This window comes from Colossoma macropomum, unplaced genomic scaffold, assembly GCF_904425465.1.
Source record: "Colossoma macropomum unplaced genomic scaffold, Colossoma_macropomum, whole genome shotgun sequence".
In the NCBI taxonomy this organism is placed as follows: domain Eukaryota; kingdom Metazoa; phylum Chordata; class Actinopteri; order Characiformes; family Serrasalmidae; genus Colossoma; species Colossoma macropomum.
Window position 1 is genome coordinate 28,140,890 of NW_023494800.1, and position 12,161 is coordinate 28,153,050.

The 12,161-nt window shown below is 40.6% G+C and overlaps 1 protein-coding gene across 2 annotated transcripts in view; it reads right to left on the reverse strand.

The window, feature by feature from the left end:
* Positions 1 to 12,161, reverse strand: part of dacha (dachshund a) — a 152,311-nt gene that overhangs the window by 49,421 nt on the left and 90,729 nt on the right. For both annotated transcript variants that reach the window (XM_036589053.1, XM_036589052.1), the window contains exon 3: positions 5,165 to 5,296. In XM_036589053.1, the coding sequence (XP_036444946.1) occupies positions 5,165 to 5,296 (132 nt within the window). The remainder of the gene's footprint in view (positions 1 to 5,164; positions 5,297 to 12,161) is intronic.

The following is a 12,161-nucleotide window of genomic DNA, read 5'->3' on the forward strand; positions in this document are numbered from 1 at the left end:
CTCTCTCTCATACACACACTCACTCACTCTCACAACCTCTTTCTACCACTATTCTGCCACCTCTTCTTCTCTCTCTCTCTCTCCACCCACACCTGGTTTTTGCTAACTTGGCAAATCACGTGGCTGACAGATTCGAGAGCCTGTTTAAATAATGCATGGCATTTCTCTTTTAACTTGTCAGTCGCTCTGGCGAAAAATATATCAGTTCTTCTCTGATGTCATTTCTGATGGTGATTCTTCCTGACAGTTCTCCATTAGACCAATGAGCTCTCTCTTTTTTTTGCTCAGCTATTCTTCTACTACCGCCTCAGACGAGAAACACATGTTTCTTCTTCTCCGTTTTACCCCCTTTCCATCTCTCTCTCTCTCTCTCTCCCCCCCTACCTTTTTTTCTAGTTAACAGGGTTTTTCAAAGATGTATTTATATTTAAAGACACCATTTCGTGGGAGCCCCCTACCAGCTCTTCAGCCGCCCCGGCCGGAGCGACCCCGCTAGCATAAACATTGCTTTCTCTCTCTTCCTCTCTCCACATCTCTCTCTTCCCCCCTCCAACACGCTCTACAGCTGCCACTGAACTTCCTCCACTGCACTTAGTGTGACTTGACCAAACTACAAAAAAAGTGAAAGGGCTGACTTACTCTGTGCCAAATCAGTAGCTTGATTGGTCAGTAAGTGAAGTGGGAGGCATCAAACTAAAAGAATAAGCCATAAAGAGAGGGAAAACAAACAATTAAACGCCAGTCGCGTCCCTGTGGTCCTTCTCCAAAACCTCACCAGCATGCAAGCTTTTTCCACTTTTTTGTTGCCTCTCACATGCTCTCTCAAGGAAGGGTGAGGGTCATCATTTGAGGGAGAGAAAACGCGACTGAGAGAGATTGAAATCGAGCCTATCTTCACTCACTGCCTGCTGCAGATATCTCTGGCTTTTTGTGGCACAATCCACATGGAGTGGTAGTGTGTGTGTGCATGTGTGTGTTGGGGGGGTTGAACACAGATTAGCCAGAACCCTTTGATGTTCTCTTCAGAAAAAAGGAAAAAAAAACAGCTTGAGAGAGAGTGAGAGAGAGAGAGAGAGTGCAAGGGGAGGGAACCAAAAACACGGCTTGGAGGAACGTAAAGGGGGATGAAAAAAGGGGAGAAGTATGAAAGAGTGTAGAAAAAAACAGAGACATCAGGGCTTTGCAGCTGTCGTTGGGGGGGACCACTGCCACGGCAGAGAGAGAGAGAGAGAAAGAGAGAGAGAAAGCCTGGGGTTAAAGTTGGCCGCAGAGCTTTGGTGGTTGTTTGTTTAACTTGAGAAGCGCAAGGACACTAGATCAGATTCCAACCAGCTTCCCCTCCATAACACACACGCGCAAACACATATGCACACACACTTACAGTCCACCTCTCGGCCCTACAAAAAAAGCACACTAACCGTGGACCAAAGGCGTGAGAAGTGAGGCTTGCTTTTCAAGGGTCTACAGGGATGTCGCTCAGTAGATCTTATGCCCACAAACTAAACATCTCCAGGAAGGTTTCACAGAACTCCAGACACTTGTGTGCTCTACTGTAACTCATCATGACTAGGGCCAGACAAATATATAGGTTTGCTGATCTAAAAGTCCTGACATTTAGTGGCCGGTTTTATTTTTTATATTATACAAACAAGTCTGATGCGAAAAAAACACTAATTTTTGAAGACTTAAACAAAACACTTTTCTGTGAAGAGAACCAATAAAAACAACAAAAATTTGAGTTATTTAGCAGGAACCGCTGAGAGTTCAGGTAAGCCCCATGCGAAAATATTTATATTATTTAAAATTTTCAGTTTCTGATGCTGAGAAAAATATGACAGTTGAGAACTGATAATTACATTTGACAAATAACTGTTGATAAGTGACAATTATATCATACAGATGGTTTAAAAAATAGGAGACAATTATATTTTTGATCATTTTAAAATATATTGTTGGTTTTATTAGTAATCAGTATTGGCGTCGATAACAACATTTTCGTATCTGTCAGGCTCTACTTACAACAGGCTGGGAAGAAAATCAGCATGCTCAGGCAAATTGACTTTAAGAAGTTCACAGCTGCTGGCACTGAAGTTTGCTTATGAGGTAATGAACTTCGGGCACAAACATTTTTGCTTATACGGTTGTTTTCAAAGTCATTATGCCCTCTTCCTTGCTAAAATTATATGTGCCTTTTGTCACCAAGCAGCACAAAGGAAACAGTAAGCCCTTAAAAATGGCTACTGAAATTTACCTCAACCAAGTAAGAGCTCTCTGACCAAAGAAATCAGAACTTTCAGCATAAAATGTTTGCCATTCAAACCCATTTGAGTTTAATTTGGTAAGTGTACAAGTATGCCCACTACATAGAGGAGTTAGGGGATTTGTTACACTGCCACCACGCCACTCACACACATAGACACACACAACGCACACTCACATAATACATCATCTCACACTCCCATGCTTACTGTGTTTCACACTCCAGCATCGCCAGGCACAGACGACGCTGACAACTGCAAACAGGGATGAAATTTGACTCAATCCTCAATCTCAGTTTCTACTGACGTAGCCCCTGCAAGCTTGTTTTGCTGCCCTTTTACTCAGTGTCTCTCTCTTCATCTTCCTCTCTTCTTGTGGATCTCTCCCTAACTACAATTGGAAATCCAGCAAGTAAACATTTGAAACAATAGCCGAAGTGAAGATGCTTTTCATCAAGAAACTAATGATATCTTGTAACACTGAGTTTGGAAGAAGGCTTGGTTTCATTTAACAAAAATGGACCTTTGCTGCAACACTAGCAATGATTTTCATGACACTGATGTGTTTTGTGCTGTTTCCAGCTGCTCATTAAATAAATTTCACATTATGATCCCTTTTTCGTGACTAAATATAGGACTTATAACAGTCAAAGTCAGCTTCTCTCTCTCGCTTAGTGACAACTGCACATTATCAGCAGCGGTGCATTAGAAGCACGGTGCTTGACTGCATGACAGACGTCTTCTTCCCATTTTCCTGGCATTAATTTTCTCCACCCCCCACTCTATCTTTATCATTTCAACACTCCTCCTGTTAACTTTGCATCCGTCTGTAATTTCTGCCAGATTACAACATCACAAATGCAGATATAACTCCAGCGCATGGTGACCTGCAAGGGAAGGGAAAGGCAATTGCAAGATTCATTAAAATCACAGAAAGAATCCTGGCTTGTGGTGATTTTTTGTAGCACCATAACTATGACACTTCAATCTTGCTAGGGTTGTCAAGTGCTTGAATAAATGCAATTACTCTATGAAAAAATCTATTGAAATGTATCAACAATGATTAGTTTGCATGATAATGTATATTTTAAATACTCAAACTGGTTGCTCCTACAGCAAGAAATAGGGTCTGATTTACATACCCACTATTTGTTATATATTCTTTCTAAATTAAGTCCTTTCAAAGACTTTCTAGTTCATTATTCTAGTTTTGTTTAATAATGCATGCTGGAATAGTTGAAAGGCTATGAATGGTTTGTTAGTGTTCAGTTTAGTCAATTTTTATTGTTGCTGCTTTAAACTTGGTAATTTATGAGTAGATTACTTGATTTCTAATGTTACCAACAGTGGCAGCCTTAAATTCTCTTATTTTCCCATGATCTAAAGCTTTACTAGTAAATGCCTTAAATTAATCTCCGACAAAGGAAAACTGAAAAATGTTAATGCCATTAATTCTATTGGAAATGTCTGGGAATACACAGTTGTTTCTAAAACCATGTAAGAGATCAATGATTGAGTTTGTCTTGTTTGTTTTGCTACTTGCAGGCTTTTCAACTGGCCTGTCTACTAACTGACATGGCCAATGCAATCTCTTGTATTTATGTCTTCTTCTGCATATTCAGACTCACATACTGTGTGTGTGCGCAAGTGCGTATGCAAGCGTGTGTGTGTGTGTGTGTGTGAGTGAGTGAGTGGGAGAGACAAAGAGAGATAGAAAGAAAGAGAGAGAGAGAGAGCACTATTGCTTTTGGCAATAAGAATGGATGGCATTTGTGTCTGTGCTTGCTGTTGTTCACTGTGATAAAGTATGACATTTGTGTGCGCGTGCGTGTGTGCCGTTGGTAACATCACAATCTAAATGCGCAGTCAGGTGGTGAACATTAAGGACGTCATTAGCCCCAATAAAGCAAAGCTACAGCAGGGAGGGAGGCGTGGGCAAGAACCCATTACCTCAGGTCATATGTGTGTGTGTATGTGTGTGTTGTCATCTTTACATGCAATATCCCCCCGATTCACTCTTAACCTTTACTGTGCCTCTACTCACCAGAGATCTGTTCATTCAATTTTGACTCTTTGACTCTTAATGCCACTGATACTTTATGATTGACTAGTAAAGAAGGAAGCGTACCAAATGAATTGTGATGTGTTACAGGTCAGACACTGTGGATGATTCAGATTCACTTGGCAAAAAAATAGATGTGATCGCGTGTGTGCATGAATGCCTTCAGATGGATAGCAAAATGTGCAAAATTGCAACAAAGCAGAAATACAAAAAAAAAAATCTTTCTGTCTTTCTTTTGTGCTAAAACACTAATTGGGGGTCTTTTGTATGAGTGTAAATCTCTGACATCCGAATGATTGGATTTAATTACCATTCTTTTGTAAACGGTTCAATGCATCATTAAGTCTCAAATTCCATTAGATTATTTTGGTATGATTAAGACTCATAATTTAAATGTATCTGAGAGTTGTGAAATACATGGAATAAAAAACAAAATATTGAATTTTTTGATGAAAAAATAAACATTTAAAATGTATTTAACATTTTACAAAATAACCAGAGAATTTTATTTTGAACAAAAATGAGCATACCCAATTTAATTTAATATCACTGTAACTTATTTTAATAAATTATACTCTTTCAAGGTCGATGTGGTTGAATGACCCCCTTCAGGCTGATGCACTTATGCCCCTAGTCTTAAGGTGAGGGAAAGAGTCAAGATAAAGCATTCTTTCAGATGCATTATCTCAACTCTTCGTCTTTCAGAACCTGAACAGGGTTTTAAGGTTGGGTCAGAGTTACAGCCAGGTTTAAGCTTAGCAGAACTAGTAACAAAATTTAGGCCCTCACAAATATGAATACGAGCATATGTGATTGGGTGTTTATGTGTATGCAGGATGCTAACCTGCATTGGAGTTAAGCTCTTCATTCTCAGACTCGGTGCCATTCTGGCTGCCTGCTCCGTGAATGTTGTTCATGGCCATGAGCTTCATCTTCTGCAGCTTCATTGCCTCCGCCATGGCTGCTGCTGTTAGACCTGCAACACACAGCTGACAGGTAAATACGCTGGATTCACACACACACACACACACACACACACACACACACAAACAGACAGACACAAACCGATTGATAATAAATGACTACCCTGTAACCGGCTAATGAAGACACAAATAACTGGTTTATATTCACTGTATTTGGAGAATCACTTGCCTTCTGTATTTTGCCTAAATGTTATTATTTTCAGTGCAGGGGTGGGAGAGTTCTCTTGGGAGGCTGATGCTGACCCTAACCAAGTCTCAACAACACCTGTTCCTCCAGGGGAAAATGGGGAAGACACTGCTTCCTCTAGTTACCCTATTCAGTGGACTCGTGCCTGCGTGTGTGTGCATGTATCCCAGGAGGCCCTTCCTTACTCTCACACACACTTCCAGAGCCCTACCTTCAGCTCATCAAGGGCTACACAACCCCGGAAGCCATCATCACTCAGCCCAATTAGGCCCCTAATTAATTCAATTAAACGACAAAGGGGCCGCATTAAGTAATTCATTAAGTGACGACGCAAAGCCTTTTTGTGCACACCGCGCTCAAAATTTCTTCACAAAAACCATTCTGGTGACAAGAAAGAAAGGAAAAAAAGTGAAGACTCGTGTCCTTCGTCTTTCTTTTTTTCCTTGGGTTCAGAATGTGGATGTCACCTTGATCTAATTCATTACTGATATGGCCTGCGGAATACATGACAGTACAGAAAAAGAAATTCAGCTCTTTTGCTGTCTTGCTCAGTTGGTGAAGAACATGACACACTTTTGCTCTTTAAGTCCCGCCAAATTTGACCACATGCTCCTCTGTCAAACAACAAAGGTGAAACATGAGCAACTGAATAATGCAAATAAACCCAGCCATTATAAAGCAAACAGAAATACAAATAATCTAAACAAACGTACTAATCTATGACCAGTTGCACACTAAGTACGATAATGTTGTTCTGGGACACTCCAACCAATAACCAATAAGAGCTCATACAATAGAAAGGACTACATATAAAGACAAGAAAAGGCAAGGCAAAAAAACACACACAAACAAAGATGACATACTTCAAATTTTTGCAGAGAACTGCTGTACAACATGGCAATCCAAAAGGTGGACCTTCTATGTATCAACGTCAACATCAACTGTACACTGTAGTTCTTTTTTCTTTTCCAAAATGAGGTGGCTCCAAAAGAAATTTTGTCTCTTCAACCGCTTTCTCTGGTGAGGATTATACTAAAGTCACTCCTCATTTTGTGAGGATCAGTGGTGTAAAATTTTGGTCATCCGTTAAAAAAAACAAGCACATCAGAATTGGTATACCAGCGCCCTTATTTGTATGCTGAAAAACCAAAGCAGGCCCAGATAGACTTTGTAGCAGGGTGGTGAGGGGAGGAAGAGAGACAAATGAAACTACTTCTCTGCATGTGTACTGGAAACAAGCACCTCGCTGTTTTTATGCACCCAGGCCCATCCGTGCGGCACAGCAGTGGAACGGCCACGTTTAAACAGAACGTCAGTGTGATTGATTCATTTTATTATGAGTTAGTTTTGTTTCCTAATCCCACAGACTGCCAGCCTCGCAGCTGCACAAGTTTCTGAGTGCATCTCAACTCACTCTTGAGAACTGAATTAACTGTCGACGTGTGCGTGTGCGTGATGGGGGTGGAGGGTGCAAGTAGCCGCTGACAGAAAATGCATAAGAGTAACTCGATAGGGTAGTAGTCAATAGGATTTGTGAGGAAACGTTTTAGACTTGGAGGATATTTTATTTTACAGATTGCTGGACATGAATATCCATATCAACATGTCAGGAAATATGCTGCTCCAATAGGCTTATATACAGTTTGATCCATGACAAAAGCAAACAGCTACAAATCCCACTGTCTGAGCCTTTAACCTAGAAGGTTTGGATGCATTTTCCAAGATGGAAGCCTTTCTCAACCACTCCTTTAAACTTGCCTTGGTTGAGTATGTGAAATCTTTTGAAAGTGAGAGCAGTAAAATGTTGCACTTGTTGAGTTCAGTTCTCAAGTAATCTTAGGGTGTGCTCTCCAAGCCTTTTAGATCAGGTAAGCCAATGTCTTACAATATTTGCGCACAACCAACAGGGTAGACACTATATATGAAATGCTGCTAGAGGAATAGAAGGAAAAAGGGAGAAAACCACAATAGGTGTATTGTCCCAGTGTGTTTCTACCTCCCTCCCAGTGCTATGTGGAGGAGAAGGCCCGGAGATCAAACGGCGTGCGTAACAGTAATTGATGTTTGAGGGAAGTCGCGACCCGCGGAAATGGGAGCCAGCGGATGAAAGGCGAGAGCCGTTTTGCAGGGGTGGACAAACAGATTGCTTATTGTTTGCCTTTCATATGGCCCTTCAGATCTACAAGAGATCCCGGTTCGCGGCTTTGAATGCTTCAGGCTTCAACGTGAGGCAAACAGCCCCCAGTACCAATCCTGCAAGAACCCAATGGACAGGAAAACCCATCCAGCCTGTGTCCCACACCCAGGACAGGCCCATCCCTGCTCACTTGCTAATAGTTAACTTGGTGGAGAGGTGAGAGAGATGAAGGTTACTTGTAATAGAAGAAAAAAAAAAAACATAGAAACAAATGGAAAAGTGGATACATGTGGCCACGAGGTAACACGGGACTGAAATTCCTTTTTAATAGTAATGGTTAATATTTTACAATATTTTATTTCACTCAAGTAGACAAAATATAATAGCTTGAATTGGTTGAAACTGGAGTAAGCAATAGTTTCCTATATTGCCCCATATTAGCTGAGGGCCCAGACTACCTGAATCCACCTTACAGTAAAAAGTTCGTTAAATATAATTTGATATATATATATATATATATAGATAGATAGATAGATAGACACACACACACACACACACACACACACACACACACACATATATATATATATCAAATAATTAAAATTTATTTACCATTTTAATAATGCAATTAATGATGCTATTTAAACTTTTCCTTTTGGGCCATCTATATTTCATAACTGCTGTAGTTCAAGTTTCTGCTGTAGATGATTTGACATCCTTTTTACAGTGTGTAGTGAGGGACAGGAGGGTGGAAGGGGTCAGGTGCGGGTTTGGATTCCTTTTGTCTGATGTGATTCAACTGGCCTCCCTTTTCCCCTGAACCTAGACAACAATGTTTAATTAAAGAGTGGTATGAGAGGCGGATTCTAGGGGAAAAAAACCTCTAAAGGAACTTCTTTTGATGTCAGAATCGGGGAGCGTTACATCAGTAGATTTAATTTCAGCTTTGAAAAGGGTCACTGTTCAGGACTTTTTTGTATATCTTTTGCAGCATTAATGAAATTGTTGCTTCTTGGGTCAAAAGGTACAACAGTTATCTACCACCTGAGACTGCTAGCATCAGGCATCTGCGTGGACTCAAAGTCAGTAACAGTAACACTGTTGATCTTTGGGCTTTTCAAGCTAACAAAGTTTATGCACGAGTGGAATTTTTATGCGTATAAAAGTATGGGAAAGATAATACAGCCTGAGCCACTTACACATATAAGTTTCTGTAACATTCTGAGTGTTTAAAAAAGGTTGTGAAAATATGTCAACAGGTGCTGAGGTCCGTCCGCAGAACCTGAGCTCAGGTGAGTTCAGACCTAGAATGTATTTTACAGTGTTTGCAGAGAGCATTACAGACCAACATTATGAACCGTTTTTTCTTCTTCAACTTATAGACTTCGTACTTTAGCATGCACAAATTTTTTGTTGGTGCATTGTCAGTGTGGAATTCAGTGACTGGCTTAGTTACTTGATAGGGTCATTTATTTCACTAAAACCACATGTGCAAACAGTTTTAACAGGTGCAGAATGCTTCGGTGAACCTGGAGCCCACAGCGAGTTGGGTTAGTTAGATATTATCAGCAGGGGTCACATGATGGCGTGTCTGCAGATGTGCAGTTCTGCTGGGTGGCTGTACGGACTTAATGCAGCACGAATCACTGGACAACAACACCCTCCAACCTTCAAATATTTACAGCCAGCGGTGATGCAGTGTGTCTCTCCAGTCAGCTGGAAGAAAACCCACTCCGATCCCGGACGAGCCCCCATGGAACAATCGCATAAACAGAGTGGCTCCGCCATTGTATGTGAGAGTGCATACAAAAGGGAGGCAGAAAAAAAGAAACACAGATGGGGGAACACTGAAAAAGGAGTAAAAAAGAGATAGAGAGGTGAAAAAAAAACACAGATTGCCTGTGAGAACAAGCCCGGAGAGATCATGTTTTGAACAAAGAAGGTCACTCGAGTGCTTTCTTGCTCACAAACTGGACACATTGTTGAATTTTGCATTTCTCTCTTTGGTCTGGGGGGGGGAGTCGTTCTTTTTTTTTACTCTGTCAAAATGTCTCAGGGAACAAAAAAGTATCACATTTGTGCTCAGAGAGAGAGAAACAGAGATGGTTGTGGAAATTTGATTCTCTAAACAGTAAATATTACCATCCATTTTCATGTTTTCCAAGTAAACTGAGACAGCGGAAAGTATAAAAAGGAATAAGAGAAAGAAGCAAGAGAAAGAGAGCGGAGGCTATACTGTATTTAATTCCTTTGGAATTTCCGAATGGCGGAAATCGGGATGGGATGAACATGTAACAAAGGCGGATGGCTGACGGGCGAAATCGGAGCTGTGCTCTTTTCTGTAAGGAGTGGCGAGAAATGGGGCAAGCTGAAAGTGGGTGAATAAAAGCCTAAATGAAAGGCAAAGGTTTTTCTCTGTCTTGGGACCCCCACTGTTTGCGTGATAAACCGGCACAAGTGGGAGAGGTCAGCACGTGGAATAAAAATGGGTTTTACTAACCTACCTATGAATTCAGCTTGTGAACAGCATTTCAGGTCTTTGGTGTTATGGCATCAGCACCAACCTTTATAGCAAGTGCCACTGCAGACCCATGAAAAGGTCAAATATTGCCAGGTCTTATCATTCATCAGAAACCTTGGCTGTAAGTGCTTTCTTAACCAGTAAGCCCCAAACCTTTACTGCATTATAACTTAACAACACTGTAGCAAGTTACCTGAGGCTTATTTTTACACTTATAATTCATACTTAAAATATTTAGTTATAGGTACATATAATGGCATTCTTAACAGAGTAAAATTACTTTTTCACTGTCAAAGCTATTCAGACAAGTCTTAGGCCAGTGTCTCATTTCTGATGAAATGAGTGTGAGAGGGGGAGCGGATGGCGAGTAGTCTACACCTGTGCACTGACAGTTTGTGAGCGCAAGCAGAAGAAGCAAGGCTCAGTAATTACTTTTAATGAAGGCAGACGCTGATGCGGAGCTATGCTGTTATTAGAGCCAAGATAAGTGTGCACACACATGCACTCACGCCCACACACACACTTTACCGTGGGAATAGGGACACCAATGCCCTAGACAGAGGGGAGTGTAAGGGAGTGGACGAGAAGGGGACGAGAGAGAGAGGGAGAGAGGGAGAGAGAGAGAGAGAGAAGAGAGAGAGAGCATGAGAGAGAGAGAGCAAGTTGTAGTGAAAACAAATTTTAGTGCTGATAAAAATGTTGGTGTCAACGCAAAGACAGAGAGAGAGGAAAAAGAGAGAGTGTGTGAGAGAGAGAGAAATTGAAAGAATGAGTGATAAAACAGCTAAAAAATAGAAAGTGAGTTTGTTTTGCAATGCTTAAATGCTTGTACACTTTAATTGCTCTCTGTTTCACTGGTTTGTAATTGCTCAACCAGTAAATTGCTAGTGTTCTACCCCATTGTAATCATTCAATTGCTAGTGTAAAATTCAGATATGCATAGGTGTATGCATCTGTGTGTAAGAGTGTGTGCATGTATGTGTGTGTGCTGGCTTTAGTGGGGGGCTCATGGGTAGACATTGATCTGAGACTTTTATCACTCACACCAAAGGCTGAGAGCTGTGTCGAGGCGAGGGTGTGAAAAGGCTCCACACGTCTCTCCAAATGACCTGTGTGTGTGTGCTGTATGTGTGAGACAGAGCGAGAGGGCAGGGGTGGTTAAGTACAGTGTGACATTCTGGGTATCCAAAAAAGCCATGTGGACACACACATACACACACATACACACACACACACACAAACAAAATGATGTGTATGATCTCCCATATTTGTCTCACAAAACTGGCAAATGCACTGTCCTATAGCAAAGGCCCTCTTAACATTTCAATACGTAACAGAACAGAAAGTTATCACTGGTAATTAAAAAAAAGCTTGTTAAAATTTTAGATGCATCACTTTAATCATTTCTAAATCACAGCTCACTGAAACAAAAGTGCAGATCTCTACTGCATTTATGTTCATGAAGTACTGTGCAAAAGTCAGAGACCACTCTTTCATTTATTAAATTTCCAGTCAAGTCGGCCATTAAAGGGAAATTCCATCGATTTTTCTAAATTTCTGCATAATTGAATGGTTAAGATGCAAGTCGTTCGGAGTGGTTTGATTTGAAATGTTCCATTTTAGTGAAATTTAGTAAGCCAGAATTTTTACAATAGCAGTAATAAAAACCACACATTTGAACTGTCAAAAGCCTCTGAAATCGACCTCACATAAAAATCTGTAACACAAAAATGGTTATTAATTTGATGCCAAAGACGTTTTACAGAGGTTTTGAGATAATTTATTTATTGCGGAGATGTAAATGCGGGGTATTGTAAGGCAAGAAAACGTGTACATTCACTGGTCATTTTAGATAGTAAATAAAGTGGTTATACTTGCATTGTTGTCATCACAACCCCTAGTTTTATCATCAGTATTGTAAAGAAATCTGAGACTGCACATTCCTCTACAAAAAAGTAAATATATATTTTTTCAGTATTTATTGTGTCCACTCCTTTTTACAGCTTCCATTTT